This window comes from Notolabrus celidotus, chromosome 13, assembly GCF_009762535.1.
Source record: "Notolabrus celidotus isolate fNotCel1 chromosome 13, fNotCel1.pri, whole genome shotgun sequence".
In the NCBI taxonomy this organism is placed as follows: Eukaryota; Metazoa; Chordata; class Actinopteri; order Labriformes; family Labridae; genus Notolabrus; species Notolabrus celidotus.
The window spans coordinates 10,330,428-10,356,376 of record NC_048284.1 but is presented as its reverse complement, the minus strand read 5'-3'; the positions used below and the strand labels follow the sequence as shown (position 1 = coordinate 10,356,376).

General features: G+C 40.4%; 1 protein-coding gene across 1 annotated transcript in view; it reads left to right on the top strand.

Moving 5' to 3' along the window:
- LOC117824574 (nesprin-2) overlaps nucleotides 1-25,949 on the top strand; it is a 113,859-nt gene that overhangs the window by 65,416 nt on the left and 22,494 nt on the right. The window contains 29 exon segments of the mRNA XM_034700107.1: nucleotides 1,124-1,323; nucleotides 3,283-3,415; nucleotides 3,781-3,963; nucleotides 4,532-4,580; nucleotides 4,583-4,680; nucleotides 5,983-6,159; nucleotides 6,320-6,395; nucleotides 6,398-6,466; nucleotides 6,525-6,712; nucleotides 6,893-6,979; nucleotides 6,981-7,061; nucleotides 7,389-7,538; nucleotides 7,988-8,140; nucleotides 8,142-8,171; nucleotides 9,605-9,652; nucleotides 9,654-9,788; nucleotides 10,025-10,078; nucleotides 10,080-10,139; nucleotides 11,763-11,917; nucleotides 12,183-12,330; nucleotides 13,632-13,726; nucleotides 16,602-16,833; nucleotides 16,971-17,058; nucleotides 17,061-17,167; nucleotides 19,365-19,481; nucleotides 21,636-21,796; nucleotides 25,666-25,696; nucleotides 25,698-25,808; nucleotides 25,810-25,821. Of these exon segments, the coding sequence (XP_034555998.1) occupies nucleotides 1,124-1,323; nucleotides 3,283-3,415; nucleotides 3,781-3,963; nucleotides 4,532-4,580; nucleotides 4,583-4,680; nucleotides 5,983-6,159; nucleotides 6,320-6,395; nucleotides 6,398-6,466; nucleotides 6,525-6,712; nucleotides 6,893-6,979; nucleotides 6,981-7,061; nucleotides 7,389-7,538; nucleotides 7,988-8,140; nucleotides 8,142-8,171; nucleotides 9,605-9,652; nucleotides 9,654-9,788; nucleotides 10,025-10,078; nucleotides 10,080-10,139; nucleotides 11,763-11,917; nucleotides 12,183-12,330; nucleotides 13,632-13,726; nucleotides 16,602-16,833; nucleotides 16,971-17,058; nucleotides 17,061-17,167; nucleotides 19,365-19,481; nucleotides 21,636-21,796; nucleotides 25,666-25,696; nucleotides 25,698-25,808; nucleotides 25,810-25,821 (3,228 nt within the window).

The following is a 25,949-nucleotide window of genomic DNA, read 5'->3' as shown; positions in this document are numbered from 1 at the left end:
CTGTCTGTACAAGAATACATGTATAAAACACAAATAAACAATAACATCCACCCAGCCTCACAACAATGGTGCACATCATCCCACATATATACACACTGGAAACATATGAACACACCGGACACATTACATTGGCATTTTATTTAGCAGTGCTATGGCTGACGGGACAAATCTTCTGCCAAACCGGGCTCATCTACAGTATGGGGATCTGTATCTGCGACCAGATGGGAGTAGTGTGAAGACTAAGTGGAGGGGGTGTTGGGAGTCCAGTGTTATAGTGCGTGTTCTGCGTATGATGGCTCTGTTGTTGAGGTCAGACAGGTTGGGTGTGGGGAGGCTGATGATTTTGGAGGCAGTGTTTGTGGTGCGTGTGAGTTTATTTTGTTGGAGACAGTTAGCATGTTGTAGTAGCAGGGGGAACAGTAGAGGAGAATGGGTTGGATGATGCTTTGGTACAATAACAGTAGAAGGTGGGGGGGTGACAGAAAGTGCTTTAAGTTTGCGGATTGCAGAGAGTCTTTGTTGGCCGTGTTTGTGAATGTCAGTGGTGTTGATCAAAGTTAAGACCGGCAGAAATACCGGTTGAACAGAGTCATCAGATTTTTTAATTATTTATTTGAATGCAACATCAAACATTTAAAAGTTCATTGCCAAAGCTGGTTGTAGTGTAGATCCCTTCCTAAAAATATTCTAAATAATAATAGGCTGAAAAGCAATTCAAAAGTAATGGAGCACAGTACAGATGCACCGTTTTTATAACATTACACTGTCTCTCGATTACTCACAACATCACGTCATGGAAGCTGCTGCTCTGTTAAGATGCTGTTATCACTTAAAAACTCTGTTCTTTCCTTTAGTTGTTTTTTAATGTTCTTTTTTCAGATGGCAGAGGTCAGATTTGACGTTTTTGTCAAAAGGAGCTGTTACCATAGCACTGGAGTTATTTAGAGAGCATGATTCAGTGACGTTTCTGTTATTTAAAATGTTTTTTCTACCTGTGTTTTATCCCCATGTTCTCTCTTATGACTTTGCACAGACTCATGGTCCTTAACCATCAAATATCTACATTATATCAGATTATTTAGGCTAACCAGCATACTCACTGTCCGCTCTTCTTTTCTCCCAGCAAACACTGGTCCAGCTAGATGAGAGCAGAGCTGCTTTAGGACTGCTGCTGGATCAGAAAAAGGTGCTGCAGACGGAGCCCACGCTCGCTGCCACAGTTAGTCACACAGGAGGCGCCCTGGAGCTGCGATGGCAGAGGGCCTACAGGTGGACGGAGCAGGAGATTCAACACTGCAGAGACATCAAGGACAGCCAGACCAGGTGAGACAGACTGGAATACCAACGTGAGAGTTGAATCCATAATATAACAAGGATCATTAAATTATGGCAGGAGAGGTTATTATTTTATTAAACTTTTAGAACATAAACATATATACATATACATATATGCACAGAAGGACACAAGAACATGAGGTTATGGGGTGATCTATAAAGGAAGGCATACATTTAATTTGGATATAACACAAGATGCATACCTGATAATAGTCATGACAGATCTTTTCCCCTAGCTAAATAAATACACAAGTTCTTCCATCTTTTTCCCCCAGTTCTTTTTGGAGCTGAATGGAAAAGGTATTTGCTCTAAAAGATGTAGTTGTTTAACAATAACAACAAAGAAACCAGCTGTAGGGCATTTCTCCTGCAGCCATTGTTTTGTATGGCCTTTTTACTTGTAACCAGGAGGTAGGCATTGTATTTACTCAGTCCATCACTGCAGGAGCACTTTGAAAAAATCTATTCTTAGAAACAACCATGCCACAACTTCAGTATTTAAATAAACATAAATAAATTCAAAATTAAAAGATAACTCAAGAGCCTTAATCTTCATAAGGATGGGTCTTATTTATTTATTTATTGTATAAAAAAGAAAGATGACATGACAGCTTCCCAAAAGTGAAGCCAAAACATTTGGAGCTCCACCCACTGACGGCCTGCAGTGTAGCTCATAAAAAATAAGATAGGATAAAATAAGATAAACTTTATTGTCTTTTTGTGCCTGATTGACAACAGTATTTCCAAAGATACTTTGTTTGAAGGGACAGATAATTTTTCTTACCCATCACTTTCATTGCACATTTAAAAAAAATCAATCTTAGAGTTATATTTACAGACAGAGGACCAAACCAGGATGCCATCCCATATCTGATCAAACTTCCCATGACAGAATTATAGAAGGTCAACATCACACTCGTACTTACACCAAACAATCTGAGTTTACGAAGAAAGTGCAGTCTTTGGGTCAATTTGGCACACAAAAGCCTGCCATCTCCATATTAACAGATGGGACATAGGTCAAACTAAAAAAAATCAAAGCACTCATCAAATAAAGTTTTCTTGAAGGTTGTTTTTGTCACTGTAATTCGTTTTTATCATGCTCTTTGATGCTTTAAAAAGAGCTGTATCACCATCATTCACTGCTCTGTTGACACCTCCAGCAGCAGGTCAGCAGAGTAGAGGAGAACCAGTGAGAGAAAACAAACACTTACACAAGAGTCATTGAACTTTAAATACGTGAGAGTTTCCACCTCGAACCAACACTAAAAATCTGTTCATTTATAGACTTTGCCAACCCAAGAGATCTTTACCGTTTGATCTGTCAATTCAATTTAAAGTTGCTCAGCTGAAGTGGCAGAACCTCAATAAAGGGGTCGGTTCCTGCTGTGCAGACTTTTTGCTTTTTGCAAGACATCAACACCCGTCATGGGATGTGTCTTGGTATAATAAACAACGGATATAAGTTTTCCGCCCTGGAATAACTTGGAATAACACTTGATTATATGCTGTATATTCTACAGGAGAGAGAGAGAGAGAGGTGCTGTGAGAATAATAACAAATTGAGAATTTGTACCCTTTTTCCTGAGTATTCTTTAGTTTTCTTTGTTTTTTCTTCTACTTTTTGAGAATGATGGTGACTGCAAGGGACAGAAGAAGTGTTAAGTGCTCAAAGGAATTTGACACAGCTTTAAAAAAAATACTACTTCATCAGGTTTAAGTTATAGACAGGAATACTCTTGGATTTAGTCAATACATTTCTGCGAAACAGTGACTGAGTTTTTACATGAAATGTGCCACCTGGAAAACATGTAGGATTTGAAGAATTCAGAATTAATTTCAGTTTTAGCAGTATTTGACTCGTGCCTGAGTCCTTCACTCACTCTTTGTCAAGGAGCACATCTGCTCCACTGGTTTAACTATCTGTTCCTGGCATCCTCTCCACAGGTTCCAGACTGACTTTGCCTCGGTCAGTGATTGGCTGATTGGTGCCAACAAACGCCTGAAGAATTGGTCAAACCTGGCCGACACATCCGACCTGAACACGGAGAGCGTCAACAACAATCTGATCGAGCTGCTGGTGAGGACTCCTAATTTTGGATTCATGTTTTAGGGATCACTTCTCTTGACCACAGTACGACCTTTCCTATTTGATTTTTGCTCTTTCAATCTCTTGAAGCAGCATCAATTTCAGGGAAGGAAAGGCAAAGCAGAGGCAGACAGTTGAATTCAGAAGAAAAATAGCTTGTCAGGATAAATAACTTTATTAGAGTAACTTAATTTTAGTAGAGGAAAATGTGTTTGCTTCACAAAACCACAACTTACTGTCCGCACTCATATCTGATTTGTTCTCCTTGTAACACAAAACTCAGTCACCACTTTAAAATGCACCAGCCATAAATGACAGGCATGTTTTCTGACTATGGTTCTCCCTCCATCCTCCAGGACTTCTACACAGAGGTTGAATCCATGTCAGTGCAGAGGGCTTCTGTGTCCAGGGACGCCTCTCACCTTCTCCACCTGAGGGAGGCGGACTGTCCCGGGCTGAGAGCTAAACTCAGCCAGCTGGATGGCAACTGGAGCCAGCTGACCTCTGATCTGGCCAAGATTCAAGACAAGCTGCAGCAGGTTCAGTGTTTACAGGGACTTTTTTTACCCTCTGATGGAGAGTTTCAGACATACTGTATGTAGTTGCACCATAACTGCCAGAATAAAGCTGCTCTGAATTCATAATAATAAATCAAATCAAAGAGTAGAAATAACTTGATCCAAAGCCAGTGAAAAGCAGTTTCTTTTCAAAAATAATGATGCGATAGTAAAAGTCCCCTGGACCTCCTGGAGGGGAGTGTAAGTCAGCTTTGGAGTGATTGAAGACAGGGAATTTGGTAGGTTAAGGACGCTTTTAATTTCTCCTCACCATTTATCACCACTGAATGGAACCAAATATCTTACATTATATCATTAAAACAGTCCAAGGTTGCTCTTGCAGAAGGTTCATTTGTATGCCTTACACTTTGGCAATCACAGAGAACAGAATGAAAAGATGATATCAACCAAAGACAGATTAACTCGTTTGAAATTAAACAAATGTCAGACTGTGATAGAACTGATGCTTTCGAGGCGGTTTCCTGTTTTGATAAATAAAATTAAAAAGAAGCATTTAATGCTGTTTTCCATCTTATCTTGTGTCTGTTAGCGTCTGCTGGCAGCATGGCCACCAATGAAGCTGCTGTGTGACCTAGATGACTGCTGCAGAAGCAGGAAGCTCGACTGAACCAGGAAACAGAAGCTGTGCACAAGGCCGAAGATGCTGCACAGATCACTGGAATCCTAAAGCACTACCAGGTACTCACACCTTCACTGGACCCCATGCACTTAGTCTCTATTCCTTCCATCAGAAATATTCTTTCGAATGGTTAATTTAAAGCTCCTGCAAGGATTTTTAATAGTAATGTGTCAGACAAAAATCAAATCTGAAGTCTCTTTGTGACAGAAAAAAGCAGATAAGGCCATTAGCTTCATGATTGATTATTAATGAACAGTTATTTATATGTCGATCAGCCCTGCCATAGGGGAGGTGTCAGATGAGGGAATTAACAGCAAACTGTAAGATTAACCTTTTTGACATTTAACTATGGGTTGTATGTTAAACTAGAAGGATAGGATTTTTTTGTCAGATTACTCTACTAACACTTGGCCAAGATTAGCTATGCAAAATTGTCTTGCTTTATCCACAGGGGGCGCCAATGTCATCACAGGTGCTTTAATGCCAGTGTATCAAATGTAAATTGTTCCTGTTACTTTAAAAACACCACTTCCATTTAAGATATAAGCTCTGCATTTAGAAAATCAACATTATAAAGATATTCATTTCTTTTTTATTATTCAATATTTTATTTATAATTTTTCCAACATTTTAAAAAACTTTATTTATTTATTTTTATTATTCAAATATTGTATTTATCAATTTTCCAACATTTTAAAAACCTTTATCAATTTTTTTTATTCTTAAAATTGTATTGATAAAGTTTTGAATATTTTAAAAACCTTTATTTATTTTATTATTATTTAAATATTATATTCATCACTTTTACAACATTTTAAAAATCTGTATTATTTATTCATTTATTATTTAATCTTATTCAAATATTATATTATCACTTTCCAACTTTTTTTTAAACCTTTATTTGTTTTGTTTTTTTATTTAAATATTATATTTATCACTTTTCCAACATTTTAAAATCTGTATTTATTAAGTCTAAAATAAACTACAGGGTCTAGTATCTCTATCTTCCTAATATCTGATATTTTGCTCTTGAATGATAAATAAACTTACCATTTTCATTCAAGTAAAATTACAGATTAAGACTGTGTTTTGCTGAATGTCTCTGTGCAGTTAAAGCAGAAACTGAATATTTACCCTAGAATGTATAGATAAAGAAAAATCAAATGATTATTAGGGCAGTTAATACACCACATAAGATTTTAGAGCTCAAGACTAGTGGGGACATAATTAAAGTATGCATGTTGTGAACCCACCTTTATATTATCAAAGGTGGATAATGTGCCCTTATTTTCTTAAGAACACAAATAGACTTTGCCCATACATGACTTTGTGTATTTTCTTGATTTGTCCTAATCTCTCAGGTGTTACAGGCAGGCATGGTCAACGGGCAGCTCCTCCTTGATTTCCTGTGCCAGTCCGGGCCTCCGGTGATTGGAGCAGACATCCAGGCTTTCCGCTCTGAACGGACAAAGTTTGCAGAGATCCTCGGTGCCCTCAGACTGAAGTGGTTGCACGTTCAGAGAGAGCTGGAGAGCCAGGTGGGTTCTATAGTTGAGATTAGTTGCAGACATAACCCCAACCTTGTACTCAGGTCTCTGGTCTAACATTTATTTTACAACTAACTGACTGAAAAGACCAAACTTAATATATCTGGACTTATTGTCTCCACATGAATCAGTGTATTATTTTCACCTTCAGATTCGTGAAGCTGAGCAGATACATCACAGTTGCGCAGACAGAGAGAGGCGGCTGCAGCATCTTCACGGCTGGATAGATGTCACGAGAAGCAGCTGGATCACTGGAAGCAGCCGACAGGTCAAGCTGTGGCGCGTAAGCTCTGCTGGAGTCAGAGGTACGGTTATAGGATGTAAACTTAGGTTTGTTCTAAATGTCTGTCTTGGAGCTTCCTCTGATGCTGCTCTGCTTTTCTTCCAGGCTGCTGCGGGCAGAGTGACGGAGGTGGCTGCAGACTTTGCAGAAATTGAAACTGAAGCGAGTGTGCGTTGAAAAGGAAAAGATTACCCTTGTGATGTCCTCTTCTCTGCACGGACAGAGATAGCTTGTCTGGCATGTGAGGATCTTAATCAACAGGTAAAATATGGAAAGTAGGATTATTTTTTTTGCCTGTTATTTGAGCTGAGTAAAGGAAACTGCTTTATTACCTTAGAAAATGGGGCAAGGGCCTTTGAAATTGCAGCAATTTTCAGTTGTGGTTGGATTTACTTAGTCATTTCAAACCCTGTCCTGTCTCTCTCTTAATGCTATTTGCAGATTGAGGCTCTAAGACCAGCTCTGCAACAGACTGTGGAGGAATGGGGCAGTTTCGACAAAGACCTGAAGGCAGTTTCTCTACACACCCACTGGGGTGCGCTGTGCTCTGCATCAGCGACCTCCTCTGCTCTCACTGAAGCAGGCAGAAGGAGACTGGGACCTCCTCCAGGTGAGCAAAGCTCAGACTGACATGCCACATAAAGGCCACTTTTTATAGTAACACCAGCACAATAATTTAAGTTCATTTTGCTGCTTCAAGCTCCAGGGAAGTTGACATAAGTGTTAAAGCCTTGACAGCTTAAAGCTTCAGTTTAAAGGAAAGATTTTTTTTCAGTTGTACTTGTACAAACTTAAAAGCCGGTCTATCTAGTTTTGACCGGCTCAGTAAAAGTGTGGGCGTCTCCCGGACTCTAGGGCCGGCAATCACTGCACTTTAGAGTAGTGAAGTATTTACAGCTCTGTGGTGAATGTGTAAAATGTGTGTTTTTGTGCACAGCAACTGCAAGAAAAGATCGGAACAGAGGGTGAAATATGGGCTGCTTTGGATAAATCCTGTCCAATCCTTGTGAAGAATCTTCATCCTGGAGCTGCACAGGCTTTGGCTGAGCAGACCGAAGCTGAGGGGGAAACGGTCAGTGGCCTGAAAGTAAGCTTCCTGTATAGAGTTAGAACATTCCTGTCTTTTAAAGATTGATTTAAGAATAAAAACTCATCGGATGATTCGAAAGAAGCCTATCTAAACTAGAGTTTGGATCATACAAGAGACGTTTCAGAGATGGATGGTTTTGAATAATAGTATGAAGCATTTTCATGTATACTTCATGTGTATTTATATCTTATAATCTATATTACAAAGCGTACATCAGGGTAAGGAAAGTCAAAACAGTAAAATATTGTCCTTTTGTTCTAAAAAACAGTACACTTTAAGCTGTTTTAACACTAAGAGAAGATATTGGGTCATACATATTGGGTGCACACACTATCTTAAATCTACTCCAGCTTGACCAGACAATATCAGCCACACTGTCTGCCCTCACACTTAGACACACTCTAGACCGTAGGATACTAATTGTATGTGTTTGTGCCAGGTGGAAGGATGTGATGCAGGAGCTAAAGGATGAGCACACAAAGACTGCAGAGACGCTTTCCCTCTGGCAGCAGTACACTGAGCTCTCTGAGCGGTGCGCTCTGCACCTGCAGGAACTGAGGCATCAGTGGGAGGAGCTGTTAACATCCTCACCTCAACAGTAACACACAGGCTGAGGTGATCTCAATGGAGGTGAGCTCATTGTGCAATGGTAATGGTAAATGGACTGTATTTATTTGGCGCTTTGTCCAGTCTTGGGTCGAGGACTCAAAGAGCTTTTACATTACATGTCTCATCTCATCTATTCAGATAATGTTTCATACAGTGATGACAGAGGTACTTTAGGCATGAATTAATAGAGTGATGCCAGAGTTAGGGGGCTTGCACACAGAGGAGCTTCCAGAGCAGATGGGTTTGGTGCTTTGCTCAAGGGCATCTTTGCAGTGCCCAGGAAGTGATCTGGCACCTCTCCAGATACAGGCCCAATTTCCAAATATGGTCTATGACAGGACTTGAGCCGGGTGACCCTCAAGTTTCCGAACCAAGTCATTAAAGACTGACGCTATGACGAGGACTGTAGCCTCTGTGCATGGGGAGCACCCCTCCAAAACCGGTGCCTAACAACCCAAGCCGGCGCCTAATCAGTATTAATCAATCACCAGTGCATGGGGGGTTTGTGCGTAGGAGACTTTGTGAGGTGATGGCAATGTCTTTCGGATTTGACCTTAGAGAAAACACAGCACACGTCTCTTGGGTTTCAATAAACAAGGGGCTAAAGTGTCTTTCGGCTGCTGCAGCCCGCCTCCCCTTAGTCCCAGAGTTAGTAGGGGTGTGTTTTCTCCAGGGTCCTTGTCATGTAACGAGAAACCATATCCCTGAGGACAGAGTTAAACAGATGACTCCTTCTGTGCTGTAGCCTTGGTGCTCATCCCGAACACAAAGCTAGCAGAAACTCCAAAATCAGCACTCCAAGCCCTACTCATTAGAGGTGATCTTGAGCAAGGTGAAGGGGTCATACTAAGGAATGACTGCTGGACAGCTGTATTTATGTGTGGGCGGGCCCTCACATACGTTCATAACAGACCATCTAAAGGCTAAGACACCTCGTCCTCAGTAAGGCTATAGGGGGGCAGTGATTATTCCACACTATATGTGATGGACCAACTGAAAGGACACTTATTTATATGTTTATTTTTGTGTTATTCATCATCATTCCCTGCTTGGATCATCTGTGCTCTGCTGATTCAGAGACCATTACATCTCAATTCAATTTCCCACTGACTGGTTTCACATTCTGGAAAGAACAAACAGCATGCTCTTATGAGCAGAAAGAACATCTAGGATCTCAACTTGATCGTGATCCCTTGTGCACCACTTGTTCCTGCGTAATCCAGATGATGCAGTTTGTGTGTTTTTTCTTATTAGTGCTGAAAACTGTTCTTAGGGCATCAATCATTTCAGAAAAGTACACTGTGAAGTGGATTTAGGAACACCTGTTTTAAAACCAGCTGGGGCTGAATTATAAAAGAGCTTGGATATCATGATGTCTCAATAGATATTAACATTTACACAGACTTATTGTTTTATCCCTTTGTCTAAACTGGGTGTTTTTCTCTCATTCCTAGAAGTTGCAGGAGGCTGCTGAGCATTTGCAAAGCAGCATGGGAGATGTTTCTCTCAGCCTCCAAGCCTGTAATTGGACGACTACAACCTTTGGCTGCAAATCTAATCCAATCAGACACTAGATTGCTGTCACGTGACGTCCTCCTGCTGAGCCGGGCAATTTCAGGAAAACAGAAAAGTCTTAAGGTGAGGAAATCTGCTGAAACATCACTCAACAGTAGCAGAAATATTGCTTTGCACGTTAAAAGGATCTTATTTTCCTGCTGTCTTGAGCTCATGTCCAATGGCAGTCATCAACAGATGATGACTCCATCATCTGCTGAATGACTGGAGAGGTAGCATGCTTAAAGAACTGTTCCTTTGTGTTCCTGCTTCACAAATAGAGGCTTATATCATCATTATATGTCTCTGTTATTCTGCAGGAGAGTTCGGAGCAGCAGAAGCTATTTCATGCTCGCTTGGAGGCCGTGGAAAGAGCAGACACAGAAGATCCAGAATAAACTAAAGGCCAGTCCGACTGACACCTACTCTGTGAAGGTTTTGTCCGCTGTGCTCTGATTTCTACTGACTTTACCGACTGCACCTGCAGATAGGCAAACTGTGAAAGGGGTTAACAATGCTGCTGAGGTATAAACATGGGGTGTTAATGTGTCAAAACGTTAACCAATTCATAACAAACACTCTATTTTAAATTCAGCATTAGTGAAACTCCCTGATAGTTGTGTCTGATTATCGTCCATGGCAAACTGAAAAGACTCAAAACTGGGAAAAAAAACTCCAGACTTTTCTCAAAGTCATCACATTTTGAGATTTTGCCGCAGAACAATTTTTGTGTTTGGTGTCTAGGCTCTGTACCTCACAGATTAACTTTATTGGAGCGTACAGGTGGATGCTGGGGAGGAGGTGGGATTAAAAGTTTTCCAGCATCACTGGAGCAGGGCAGCAGTAGCACTGGCAAGGCGGAGGCAGAGATAGGAATTCTAGCATTTTAAATAGACCGCCAAATGAAAGGATGTTTGCTCAGCTGATAGAGAGCCTACTTGAACTAGCTAGCTGGTGGCGCTCCAGTAATTCAAGCACTTTTTATAGCTGTAATTTTCCAAAATTTAGAAAAATGCATGCGTAAAATAAAGAGGTTAAGACAGTGGTGTCCAAACTTTTTTCAAAGAGGGCCACATTTGACGTTGTCAGAATACCTCAGGGCCAGTAACTCCTACTGAGACTTAGGAATCATAAAAGTTAGATATGAATTCTATTTAAAAAATGTCTCAATAAATCAGTAACTAGGTAGTCCTCATTTCTGCACAAGCCGTGTAAACATTAGAAAACTTTATATTCTTCTGGAGGAAATGTTTTTCATTAGGGTCGAGCAATGTGAGAAAAATAGTGACTCATTATTTTTCTATAACAGGATCACGATCTGGATTTCATCACATTTCTTTTTCATGTTGTTTTTAAGACTGTTCTGACCAGCTGACAACATTTTAAGAACTAAATAATTATTTTCCTGAGTCCTGAACATTTTTTCTGCATCAAATTTAGCCTTTTCTGCACAATTTCAGAATTTTGATCTTGTATTGTTTCCTCTTTTGTGTCATCTGAACTTTTAGTGTTCATAAAGAACATTTTCACATCATGATAAAAAAAACATTGCTTTGGTTTAGACAGGTAGTCCATATAAAGCTTTTTGAGACATTTTTGGATTGACTTTATTTTTTGTTTGTGCTCTTGAAAGAAACTGCAAATGTACAGATGATTCAGAATGTGATTAATTTCTGTGCTATAAATAACACAATTTAAGATGGAAGCTTGGGGCCATAAATAAATGGACCTTGGGCCGCGATTGGCCCCCGGGACGTACTTTGGACATGACTGGGTTAAGACAATGTTATACCTCTTGTGGAAGTCCCCCAAACCTCAGAATTATGGGATCTAAAATTCAGAAATGTAAAACACAATTACACCCAAAAAAAAGTGGAGAGAAGAATGATGATAGGTTGATGATCATGTTCTACCATTAACGTGTTTTTGACATTACTTCAGACAGCCCAGCTGACACAGTTCTTACATAGCTGAGGAGTCTGAGCAGATTAAACCCTGAATTTACTTTTTTTAATCATAAACTAAAATCTATAATTGTTTTATTTCTCAAATGTGCAGCAGGTTCTCTCGGAGCTCAGTGACCTGTTTGCACCACTTGTTGAAGTCAGAGAGATGAGTGGTTACGGGACTCTCAACAACATGGAGACAGAGAGACTGCTCACAGTCAGCAGGCAATGGATTGAAAGCATGACTTGCGTCTCTGAGATGAACAGGTGAGAAATTTCAGTCCAAACAACATGAAAGGTTGTGTAGTCAAGCTGTTTTGAGCTGTTTTTTAGCTTAAGGAGTTCTGTGAAGAATTAATTTGTTGCATTCAACATGTATAAATGTGTAATTACTTCTAAGCTTTTGCAATTTAACCATTCTTTTTTCAGCTGAAGTGTTAAAAGTGTTTGCTGTCATTGTGTAGTTTGGTGCTCTAATGCCATATTAGCAAACAGTCTCCAACAATGAGACATGGTTTCTTTTCATCCCCAGACAGCTGCAGGCTGAGCATCAACACTCCCAGAGTTTTCAGGAGAAGTGTGAGAGCCTCACGTCTCTCCAGAAGAATCTCGAGGAGGAGATGACGTCCAAAAAACCTCACAGTTACTCCAGCCTACAAGACATGCTCTCTGCCAATCAGGTACAGTAAATACTTTAGATTGTGTATGTTAAATTAATGTTTAACAAGGAACTCTCATCATGGATTTAACCATTTATTGCCAAATGGAAATATAGTAATGCTTGGCGCTATAGGCCCTGCTTTACTGCTCTCCGAGTTAACCAAGCAGCCTGCTTTGGCTTTCCAGAAAGTGCATTGCAAAATCCCCTGCAAGGGTAAAACAGACATTAAGGCTAGACTAGAGGAGGCCCGGCAGCGGAACATGGGCAGGAAAGGTGTTGCAAGGATCAGCGCGAGGGAAGACATGTTTAAATAGACCGCCTCATCGTTAAAATGAGCTGTGATTGGTTGTGTTGGATTGGAAACAATGATTCAAACTGCAGCCTGACAGCAGCTGAGGCTTATGTGTCTCCCATGAACTAACGCAAAAACTTCATTTGAGAGACATTAATTAGATTTAAGTTAGTGCAAGTGTGCCAAATGTCTGAGTGGTGTTTTGGTGTTTAATGATAATACTCTTAGGATTCAAGAGGGGAAAAAAAGCCTGAAATTAAGTGAACTCAAATCATGAAACTTTATCTGATTACTCTATTTATGCACATTTGAAGCAGAGTTAATTCACCAGCTATTCTCATTTGATTTATGAAAACTCAGATATATTTTGTGCTGATAATTTAGTTTTTTGATAAAGCATTTCCTGTATCTATTTGATTTTATTATTCATTTTCTATTATTCTAATTATATTTTTTTATTTTGCTTTCCTTTAACTGATAAATTATTATTTTCATCATTTTACAGACTATGAACTCTTTATTATTATTATTATATTATTATTATTATTATATTATTATATTATTATATTATTATTATTATATTATATTATTTATTTATTTATTTATTTTGTATTTATTATTATTATTATTTTTTTATTATTATTTATTTTTTTTATTATTAATATTTTATCATTTTTTATTATTAAATATTTGTGCATGAGATCTGCCTCTGAGTCTTATCACTGCATTGTGGTTTTGTGTTTTGAGTCTAATAAAAAAAGTTAAAAATAATGAAGCCCTTCCAGACAAAGTGTTACCAGAGGACGAGCACGTAGACGAGGAAAAATGTTGTAATCAGTGCGTTAGGTCTCTGAATGAATGGCCTCATCAGCACAAGTGCATGTTTAATATATCACTGATTGTTGCTGGATATCAAGAAGCGTGGGAGTCTTTTTTTCTGAATACTACAAGTGAAAAGTCTGTCTTTAAGTTTATACAAAGATTCTTAATCCTCTTCTCTTCCCTTCTGTTGCTCCTCTCTCCTGAAGAAGCTTGAGGTTGAGATGAATGTTGGACACCAGCTTCTGCAGGCTCTTCTCTGTCATGCAGTCGAGTCCATGGAAAAAGACACAGGAGATAAAAGGTAAGTAATGAAAAAAACCTGAGGAGGGTGACAGTTTAGTACATCTCCAAAAATTCTTTATACGCATAACTTTAGTGAGCTTTCAGTTTGAGAGTCAAAGGTACTCTATCCAGTTTTAGAACCGCTTCATCCTTTGAGCTCCAGTTTCTCTGTATCTCCCATCTGTCTGAGTTTCTCTTCAAGACTAAAATCAAGTTAATAAATTCACAAAGGATCCAAGCATTCATCTGTTGCAGGGGTTAGATCAGCTCAGCATACTCCCTGGTTTGATTCACACATGTAATTTGTAGGAACAAGTGATTCTTTCCAAATTGGCACTACAATGTCAGCCATAAATCTAAGTTATTAAATGTTTGCCTGCTAATTAAAACCCTGAAAGGCTGTGATTTATTTTCTGTTTTGGCTCCGCACAGGCTGTTCTGGAGAGAAATCATGCTATTCAATACTTACCACAAAGCCTGTAGCTAAATCAAACACCTACAGGCTTCAATCTGGTGTGCTACACCAGGGATTTCCAAACTTTTCAGCCCACAACCCCCCCAAAATATAGATGCCAGAGACTCGTGACCCCCACTGTCCCTCAAAGTGATTAAATGTGGCTTCTTTTAGCTGGTCTGCAGAAAATGGCCCTACCTATATGAGCATGTGGCTGTGTTTCCTGTGCCGTTATGAATTAACCTACGGCTACTGATGCTTTTCATAATTAACTGTTCACTAACCCTAAACTTAAGAGTCATCTGGCACAAAGAAAGGCAGAAAACTCATTACATTTTCTATTTTCAAGGTTTTATTTCAAGTTGAGCTACTATTTTTGTTGAGATTTTTTGCTATTATGGGTAAAATTGACTAATTTCAGATAACTTTAAAAAAAAAAAAAAATTCTGGAAGACATTTCACAAACCCCCAGGGGGTCCCGACCCAAGCTTTGGGAACCCCTGGGCTACACCACTGCTCATCGCTTTGTGTTGGATTCAGAATATTTAGATTAACAGTTAGAGACAGTAGTCTTTTGTCTTGTATTCTTTAGACGCTGCCTCCTGATAAAGTTATATTCTCCTGTAAGAACCAGAAGTATTGGCAGTACTCTGATGCACGATAAAATAAAACTGCTGTTTCCTCTCCTGGAGCAGTCAAATTTCTCTCTCCCTGAAACTTTTCTTTTTAACAACTACTTTTTTAGCGGTCTTTGGAAAAGTTGGAAAGCCCTTAAAGAATCTGAAAGTTTGTTTTCTAACCCCTGCTGGAACTGCTACTTCAGACTTTACGAGAGTCTTAAAATCCTGCTGACTTTTTGTTGATGTTTCTATTGCCTGTCAATGAATTATGACAGAACCTTTTGAAATGTTCCTCCATTTTTTTATTGACTCTTATATTTATGGCTTGAGGTTTTTTTTTTTCAAGAAAAGTTTTTTACTAACTTTATAAGCCCACAGACTCGGTTTTAAACCTAAAATGCACATAGTCTTTATACTCATTACATTTTGTACAATGCAAATAATAGCCTGAGATATTAACCCACATGACTTTAAATGACTCAGTAATGTGTACGTATTGGCAGGTACAGTGACCCAAATAAAAGAGCACGTAGTCCCCTGGTGGTGTTCTTTTCTTATTTGAGGATGGTAAATAACATGGGCCGACACTATAGACTGAATAAAACATGGATGTAGTCTCAATGACGTCACTCATTGGTTTCTGAAAACGATTGAAGCCTATAGGTAGCAGTAGATATTTTGGAATTCTGGCTCTATCAGTAAAGAATGAGCTCTAGAGACCAGACCTTTCTGTGTATCAGACTGGAGGCATTTTAACATGGGACCTAATGGGGCATTTCTTTGCTTTTGGAGCCAGCCTCAAGTGGACGATTGAAGAACTGCAGTTTTTTTTTCACCTCTGCATCAGCTTCATTTTTGACACCAGAGTATGGCATTGGTATCCAATCAGAAAACACAAGGCCTCTGTCCCTGCAGCCAATCACACTCAGACCCCATCGTGAATGTGCATGCCCACTGTGCCTGCCCCGCGACTGACGCAACTAAATTATACTCGAGTGCAAGCAGCTCTGTTACCTGCGAGTGCGAGGGGCACAGCATGCAGGGGAAACAGCTGCGCGTGTAGATTAAACCTGTAAGCGCTCAGTTCACTTCTGCACATGCTCTAAAGTTTGTTTTCCTCTCACAGGCTGAAAATTTGCTCTCTTGAGCAGAGAAATGTTGCACATGAGTGATGTGTTTGAGCTCACAAGGACATTTTTTCTGCGTGGTCTATTTGATTTGCGTGCGGGTTCTCTTTCTCCTCTCCTTTAACGCCATACCAGAGGTTGCTGTTTGGTAGGCGCAAGCCAAGGGTCAACGTCTGATCTTGAGAAATAAAGCCAATACAGAAGCAAAAAAACTGCAGTAAGGCTGGCTACAAAAGCCCCAGAAGCTGCATACACACCCATTCAAACAAGGCCATCTTTACAGCTGCCACAGCCTGGTACAGAGAAATGATTTCGGTGTGATAGCTCCTCTCTGTATTCATGCTATAGACTGTATAAAATATTTCAAGATTCATGATTCATGCACACTTTTTGGGTTTTTTTTGCTAGGTCAACCTCTTGCTAGGTCAACCAAAAGTTAGTTTGAGTTATTGTTTCCTTTATGGCAGCTGACATCAATAGGCTTCAAAACTTGGCTTCAGTGACCAACTGAAAATGTCACTGAGCCTACTTCCATGTTTTTTAAAGCCTATGGCACATGCTGAAATTTGTACAGATTTTTTAAAATGAACACAAAATTACAAAGAAGTAGAGAAGAAGTTTCCTATCCAAGCATACTAGTGAAACAACATGTTTTGGCTACAAATGAGTCAACCTGTCGTCGTTTCTTCCCAGATCTAAACTCATTGAACAAGTGACTCATGTAAGGGAGAGTTGGATCAACACTGTGGCTCTGGCTGGCCAGCACAGGTCCACAATAAAAGAACAAGTGGGCAAGTGGAGAGTCTACAACCATGGCTCCAAACTTTTGCGTAAACTGTTGAAGGATGTCGACCCCTTGCTGCCCACTGCTGGATCCTCTCTGTACACACTGCATCAGCTGCAGAGCTGTGCAGATGACTCCGAGGTTAGTATGCAGGGAAGCCAGCTTCTTTCACAAATACTTACTAATTCCGTAGAGGAGGAATTGAAAACTGATGTGATAACTTGAATGTTTTCTTTGGCTGGAAAATGTTTTAACAAAAGCACTGTCTTGTTTTGAAGTGTGTTGAAAAGGCTCTGGGTCTGCACACCATCGTTTACAATCAGACAATGGAGGCTGGAGGACATTTGTGTGACGGTATGACAGAATCAGGAGTCAGAGTCAGCTGCGGTCAGAGATGCAGGACGTTCAGGAGGCCTGGAATCAAACCACATCACTGCTGGAGGGGAGAAGAGAGTTGGTCAACACAACTGTGCAGGTATCAGACTTTTATCAATCCAAGACCAAGTGTACAATTTTCCATGATAGCCCCACAGATACACAGCGTAGTAGGAAGGAGCCCATGCTGCTGCAGATGTAGATGCAGAACGCAGTGAAAGCTGCAGACTGTCTCACAGTTTATCAACATGCCAGCTGAAGGCTTTCGATGGACAGAATCCAAAAGAAGAGCATGTGTGAGAGTATTAACAAGAGAGCAGGAGGTGTCAGCTTTGTGTGACCCATATCCAGGACCTGATCATCCCCCAACACACACACACACACACACAGGATTTGGTGTGTTGCCCTGACACAGACCTCCAGCCAAGAGAGATCAAAGAGGAGCTGTCCATGATCCACATGTAGAGATGGCTGCTTACCAGCGTCTGCCCCCTTTCATTCCATCACTGTGCAGAGCAGTGCTTGTATATTGCCCGTTAAAGGAAGGACACACTTTAAACTGATTACAACACAATATGAAGGAAGTGAACCCTGAAGAGAATTCCTTTTTTAAACACAGAGAACATGTGTTCTGCACATGAGGAGGGAAAGCATCCCAGTGTTGTTCAGAGCTTATTCCTGGCTGCTGTTGACAGAAAGGAAGTTTCAAGCACACATTTTTAATACTTTAAATGGCATTACTCAAAGTCAAAGTCAAAGTCTTCTTTATTGTCAAATAAACTGCAGTATGCACTAGACATACAGAGGATTTGATATTACGTTTCTCTCTCAGACCCTAGCAACAATAGCAACAACAGATAAACATAGGAAAGCTAGAAAAAGATAAGAAGTAAGCTAATACAAATGATAAAATAAAGTTTAAAAGAATGCAAAAACTTTGCTATAGTGCAATTTAAAATCAAATGAGTGGGGGCAATATGGGAAGAGGGGGCAAAACAGGGAGAGAGTTCAGCATCCTGACTGCCTGGTGGATAAAACTGTCCCTCAGTCTGCTGGTTCTGGCCCTGAGACTGCGTAATCTCCTCCCTGATGGTAACAGGCTGAAGAGGCTGTGAGACGGGTGGGAGGGGTCGCCTGCTATGCGCAGGGCTTTTTGGTTGAGGCGGGAAGAGTAAATGTCATGGAGGGAGGGAGAGAGGCACCAACAATCTTCTCAGCTGTTCTCACGATGCGCTGGAGGGTCATTTTGCAGGACGCAGTGCAGGCCCCGTACCACACAGTGATGCTGCTGCTGAGAATGCTCTTGACGGTGCCTCTGTAGAAGGTGCCCATGATGTGGACAGGGGCTCTAGCTTTCCTCAGCTTGCGGAGAAAGTAGAGGCGCTGACGTGGCTTCTTGGTCAGTGATGCGCTGTTGGTGGTCCAGGTGAGGTCTTCTGTGATGTGCACACCCAGGAACTTGGTACTGCCCACCCTCTCCACAGCAGCACCGTTGATGGTCAGAGGAGCGTGCTGTGTGAGTGTTCTCCTGAAGTCCACAACAATCTCCTTTGTCTTCTCCACGTTCAGAGAGAGATTGTTGTGTCCGCACCACAAGACCAGGCGGCTCACCTCAGTGCTGTAGTTTGTCTCATCCCCGTTGTTGATGAGACCCACCACGGTCTATTATTATACTTCAGTTACAGCATCAATGTGTTGGTACCCAGGCTCACAAAGGTCAGGGAAAGTTGTGTTAACCCCTTTAAGCTGAACAGGATCCACCCAGGGGAGGGGAAATCCCTGTGAGCTGAACGTCAAAGATCACACACAGAGTAGCATCAGTGCATTGAGCAGAACTGACAGCGAGGCGTCATCACCTAACAGTAAATAAGATTACGGTTCATATGAACAGCAGGTTGTTGTTGTTGCTGTGATTTTGTTTCGCTTAAAGTTTGACTAGTTCTTTATCCATGAAATTTATCGTCATAAAACATTCCTCTCAGCATCTGAAAGATTTATGTTTCTGGGAATATTTGATAATGAAGACCAGAGTTTGTGTTGCACAATCACGAGTAAAGGAAAGACACAGCATGGTTTCTTCTGCCGGTACAAGAGAGGCAACAAAGCCAACATTACAACGCTTAGACATAGTAAGAGGAGGGGCATTAACACTTGTGTCTTTTTTATTTAATATAATTCAGTGATTTTAATGATCTCATATACAGCAGCACAGATCTTTGTGGATCTCAATGCTTAAAATGTTTGTTTAACTCACTCCTGAAATCCCTTCCCTGTGTGTTCTGTTGTTGTTTATTTAGAAGTGGTCTCAGTGCCAGGAAAGGATAGCAAGCATCATGTCTGATCTGAGTGAGATGAAAAACAGCCTTCAAGAACCTAAAACACTGCAGGACTCTGAGGAGGAGAAGCAAATCCAGGTAATTAAATTAACATGACTCTTCAGTGTTTCTTTAATCCCAAACAAAATCCCTGGGAAAGGAATAAAATACAACTCAACACTTGTAGTTTAACAACCACTTACTCATAATGGACTGAAATGAAAGATAGTTCACATCTGTGATTAAACACAGTGATATCTTAACGACCTTAATTACTTTACTAGGCTCATGAAGAGGAAACAGAAGTTATTTTTTGTCTTTGTGTATAAATCGATGGGTGTAGTGCTGTGCGCCAAAACTAGGCAAGACGGGGAGTTCATCCGCTGTATTCTCAAGGGTGCTTCTAACTATGGCTCTGGTAATAAATCCTCCCACCTCTTGATAGTAGAAGGAAATAAATGATCACATTGGGCCTCATTCACTAACAGTGCGTACGCACGAATATGTGCTTAGACAGTGCATACGGACGTTTGAAGCATGAATCTGGGATTCATCAATATATTCTTACTTCTATTTATTCTTATACTGCGAACAAAAATAGAACTTCCTCAGACCATGCGTAGGCGCTAATGATGAGACCAACCTTCTCAGAAAATGTCAACACATACTCTTTTAACTAAATGCTTGTCATATTTAAACTACTTTCAGTAAAAGAAAAAAGCCAGAGGACTGTCATATTGCCGTTTGACAAAGAGAATGGCAGAAAACTTTATTTTCAAGGTTTTATTTCAAGGCTAGCTACTATTTTTGTTGATAGTCTTTTATTATAATGGGTAAAATGTACTATTTTGGATAAAATTCTGGAAGACATCCCACAAACCCCCATTGGTTACTCGCGACCCCTTTGGGAACCCCTGCTCTAAGAAACGGATGGCTAGTTGGTGAGCATTTTATGTTATATTTAGCTTATGTCTCTATCCTGTTTATGCTAAAATGTTGTTGTTTATACATGAGATATGGCCTTAAAACCTGGCTTATAACTCCATTTGCGAGACCCGAACCCCCAGGACCACAAACTTAGTTCAAACCAAAAATGAACTATGATTGTGAACCAGATCATTTTAGTCTGCGTGAACTGAACTTTGAGTTAGCTTAATTTTAGTATGAACTGGCGCTAGGCTGATTGTGAGTCACCCATAGACTGTTAAAAATATTGACGTAGTATCCTTGACATCACCCATCTGTTTTTGAAGCGCTGTTTTGAGGCCAATCGACGGCAGCAGCCATATTTCTGCTGTTGAGCAATTGTGACGTAAAGAGGTGGGCTTTGAGCCTCCTAGCCAACAGCTACAGTGTTCCCACAGTCAGCTGTGCCTCTCATTGGAAGACTGGTAATCTTAATATCTTCAAAACTGCTGCGTTAGAAAAAAAATTCACCCCCCTACAGTGTGTGACAATCGAGAAATGATCTATCCAGACTACACTCGTCTTTTGTACCAGGCTGTAAACATGTTTATTTCTGCTGTAAAGATCTTCTGTTTTGAATTGGTGTGTATGTGGTTTCCGGTACTTCCAGAGCCAGCCTCAAGCTGATCTTCTATGAACTGCAGTTTTTAGCACTTCCACATTTGACTCATATTTTTAGACCAGAGGTTGCCGCTTGGAGTCACCCCCATAATTTACGCAAGGTAGCATAGAGGCAAGGAATAATAAACAGAGCGAAAGAGCCAGATATTCCCTTATGTACTCTTAAGCATGACCTGTTGTAATGGAGGACATTTCATGGGTTAAGACAGACACTGCAAAGGAAAATGGAAAATGATAGTGTTGTCATACTCATCACAGTGAAGATTAGTTGTCATAGTTCAAAACAAATGACATTGTGGTCTTACGTTGGCTTTTACTTCCTGATAAATCAGTGGCATGAAACTGTTGGAAGAAAGCCAAACGCTAATCTCAACACTGACCAAAGTTTCCCCAGCTCTCAACTTCATCAGAGCTCGACCCCATCCACCACCACCACCACCACCAGAGCCCCTCTGAGTTGACCCCCCTTTCCCTTATTTAATACCCCCATGCTTTCACTCCCCTCCCCCTTTCTACCCCCTCTCCCCTCCCCCTGTCCTGTCCCCAGCCCTTTAATCTGGACGGTCAGAGCGAGAAAGAGTTAGAGAAGCGTGTTCATGCAGCTCGTACATGGCCGTCTGACCGCGTGTTAAAGTGTCCGTGTATGTGTGTGTGCGTGTTATGCAGGAAGCAGAGCTCTCTCTGCAGCGTTTGTCCAGTGGATTGAGGGACTTGTCCACCATGAAGACGGACCTGTCCCAGTACGTCGCCGCCTGTGACTCAGCTCTGCTGGAGCAGCAGCTGGAACAACTCCATGGGCAGTGGGAAGAGCTGTGCACGAAGGTGAGAGCTGAAGAAAATACACACAGAAATAGAAAGAGAAGGAGGCCGGTAGAAGAAGTTTGTGTGAAGCAAGGAACATGAGATTGCAGAGGGTGCAGGTGCAGAGGAAGGATATATGGGAGGGAGGGAGGTGGGAGATGGAGGGAAAAGTTGCTGCCAGCGGCATCTTGGCGGTGACCAGCAGCACAAAGCCTCTGCACTGCGGTGCTGGACACACACACACACAGCACACAGGCACATACACACACTCATTTGTTTGAGAAAAGAGCCACAATGTGCAGATGCATGAAAGGAAACCACAACATTTGTTCCTTCTGTTAATACGTCAGCAACTCACATCCAAATAGGTAAACTTAACCTGTTTCTTCTTTCAACACTCCTGCTGCAAAAAATCTAAAGTTTAATCTTTTCAGGGAGAGTTTTGATTCATGGTTTGTGGCAGTGATCTGGGTTGTGTTGCTTCCAAGTTTGAAGTCTAACTTCTGGCATTAGCCTAAAAAAAACTGGAGTCTTTTGAACTTATTCAGATATTTAAAATCACTTGACAGCCCTTCAGTTTGAAATCAACTCCTGACTCAGACTAACTGATGCTCTGAAACATGCTGTAAATTCTTTTACCTCATTAATGCTCAAAGTAGCTCTACTGTACATAGACAGGCTCAAATTCCTACAGTTAAGTCTTTTGGCTTAAAACACAAATGCACGACAAGCTTTGGACATTTTTGTCAGTTATTAGAGTTAAGGGATCATTTGTCCCCGTGCTAATTGGCTCCCCTGTTTCACTGTTGTCCTCCACCTGCTCGGGTTTTGGCTGCAGCTCTAAGGATTCACAGATGCAGCAACAGCAGCTGCTGTGGCCAATCATCAGGTTTCCTGTTGGGCTTGACATTCAATATGAAGTAGACAGTGGTGGACAAAGTACACAGATTCATTACTTAAGTCAAAGTATAGATCCTCCTGGTCAAATATTACTCCAATACAAGTGAAAGTTGTTCAGTCAGATTATTACTTGAGTTAAAGTCCTGGAGTACTTGCTTTTAAAAATACTGAGGTATTCAAAGTACTTCTTAAAATATCTCAAAATGTATTTTCACAAAGCAGTCAAGAATGCATGCGTGTACATTCTGCTACATTCTGTTCATCTATAAAACATGATTTCATATCTAAAAAGTATACCATGAAATAGAAACTACATTACTACAAGCACAGACAAGTTTCAAATGTTCATCTTGAATAAAACCAGTGTGTCAGCTACAGACCTCCACATGCTTTCTCAGGTTAGATGGTGATGTTTTGTAGGCTGTGGTGAAGTTTGTGTGGTCAGAGATTTACAACAATACAAACAATCATTCTTTATTTCAAAAACCTCAAACGTGGGTTTGAAATATGGTTGTGGTGCTGGTTCTGAATGACGTTTGGTCTGCTCTACGCTCAACAGAGGTACGGCCACACCATTTAGACAAACCAAACACAAGTGCACGGACATTTTACTGTCTTAGGGATCCGATTTCAGACAAGAAAAGAAAATTCATCGGCTGACTTCAAAGCTAAAGTAGTCAGTAACTCGAGCACTGATAGAAATGTAGTGGAGTCAAAAGTATGATATTTGTCTTTCAAATGTAGTGGAGTAAAAATAATAGTACCCCTAAAAATAATACTCAAGTAAAGTACAGATACTCAAAAAATGTACTTAAGTACTGTATTCAAGTAAATTTACTTACTGTCCACCACTGGAAATAGGCTCTTGTTATCTGCAGGGCCATGCTAGCTTAATTTTTCCTGTAATTGTCTGAGAAACAACATCAAGCGTATGATTTTCTGGAAACTACTGGATAACTTAAAGGAATACAGAGAATAAAACATATCAAAGCAAACAAGAATCATCCACCTTTTAAGCACGTTACCGAAGCAAAGTTCATCCCAAGCCATCACCACATTAATATTTTATGATGATGTCTTGTTGAAGTCTAAAGCTGCAAGAAGAAAAGTCTTAGATTAGGTAATTTGAGAAAGCACAGCCTCATTTTCAGCTGTTGAATGGCATTAGATTCCTCATCCCCATTATTAATTCCTGACGTGGGGGGGGCAGTTCGCTCTGCACAGCTAACAGGTTGTAGGTGGGGGAAGCCACTGGAATGGGTCCGATGAGCAGATGGCCTGGCTGGGCTAAAAAGGGGTTCAGGGGACAGGCGCTATTGTTCCACGAGGAGCACAAAGTCCACTCAGGGTGACAGCAGCTCACAATGCACCCTAAATTCTGCAGAGCTCAAAAAAGGCCCAGCAGTGTTAGTACATTAAAACCAAAGCAGGGCTCATTTAAATCAAATAAATGCCAGTGGAGGTAAAATATAGCTGGTTCAAACATGCCCCGGGGGTTTGCTAAGCCCTTTAACCTCAAAAAGATCATCAGACAACCCCCCTCCCTCCCTTCTCAACCATGTAATGGGGTGTTTTCAAGGCATTAAGCTGTCATTAGGAAAATGGACCTTGTTAATTTTATCAAACTGCCTCCAAGTTCCCTCCTGGGGATTTCTCTCATTTCAGTCTATGCTACAGATTTAATGGCACTTATGCATCAGTGTAATAAAAGACTTAACATTCAGGTCATTCTGCTGCTTTTATCCATGCAATCTGTTGTATCAAATGGTCCTTCTATAAATTACAGATTTTAAAAAGCTTCAACTTTTCTTCAGGCTTGTTCAGGCTGCTTCTGTGCTCCACATTTCAAACCTACTACATGCACCGTTGTGCAGTAGAATTAGGTCACAGTTGCCTGGATACATACCAGGAAGTATTATAATAAAACCCTGTTACAGTCGGGCATTTGGTGCACATGTCAAAGAGGCTGAGACCTTTTTGTGCCCACAGAAAATCCACCATCAATTTAACATAAAATATGAATTACTAGTCTTTTTTTTTTAATGTATGCGGTGAAAAATGATCAGTTATATAGTTTGTTTTAAAACCATAAATCGTGCTGTTTTGGGCCTGCCCTCTCATCCATTGTTACTGGGAAGAGCTGGCAAAAGAAATTAGTTATATTAATATTTTTTGGAATTGAAGTTGTTTCCTGCTTTGTCACATTGTATCTTTGTACAATGCCGATTGGTCTTGAGTCTTAGGACAGACAGCTTTTACAAAATCATCTTGGCTTCAAGCAAAAAAGCCATCACACGCAAGTGGATGCAGACAAACCACTAACAAAGGACGATTGGACTGCAATTGGAAACAAAATTTATGCCATGGAAAAACTCACCTTCTTCTTAAGACTACGAGCTGATGACTGTGTGAAATACTGGAAAAAAATGGAACTCATACACCACAGTGTTTGTAACCCTTCATCTGTGTAGATGATATATATTGTTTGTACTGATGGGTGGCCAGGAACAAACTCCCTTTATTTATTATTATCTATTTTAATTTTACTTATTTTTTCCCTTTTGTAAATGTGAAATTTAAATAAGAAGAAAGTAAAAAAAAAATAAATAAATAACAAAAATGCTTGTTGCTTGGCGGGTAGAAAGCTTGAATCCCCTGCGTCCCCTTGAAAAAACTTCATCTCATTACCTCAAACTTGTATTATAGTGGCATCAAAAGCTGTTACTCAAAACATGAAGTCACTTTTATCTGAAACCTGCTTACTGTCCGTAATACTCGCTTTAGTTTCCCTGTAGTGATCACACTCTGCAGATGGATAATCACTAAGCTTAGAATTATCTATAATTATGTTTCTTGATATTGCAAATGGTAAATATCTGAGCACTAGCACATGTTGTGTATGTTGGCATTTTCAGACTCTTCAACAATCAATGCAAAATTAAATAAGAAATGAAATAAAAGCTAAACTGACACTTTTACCTCTACCCAGGTGTCCTTAACGCCGTCAGGAAATCGCAGACCGCCTCAAACGCATGGACCATCTTCACTGACAAGAACAGACAGTTCTGTGATTGGCTGACTCAGATGGAGAACAAGGTGTGCCACAGGGGAGAGCTGAGCATCGAGGAAATGTTGGAAGAAACTGAAGAAGGTACAAAAATCCAAACAAGAATAATATCATCCTCTAGAAAAACATGATTAAGAATATGTTTTTATGAAGTTTTTATATGACAGACTGCAAAACAGACTCAAGTTAGAGCTCATGTGCATGAGATTTTT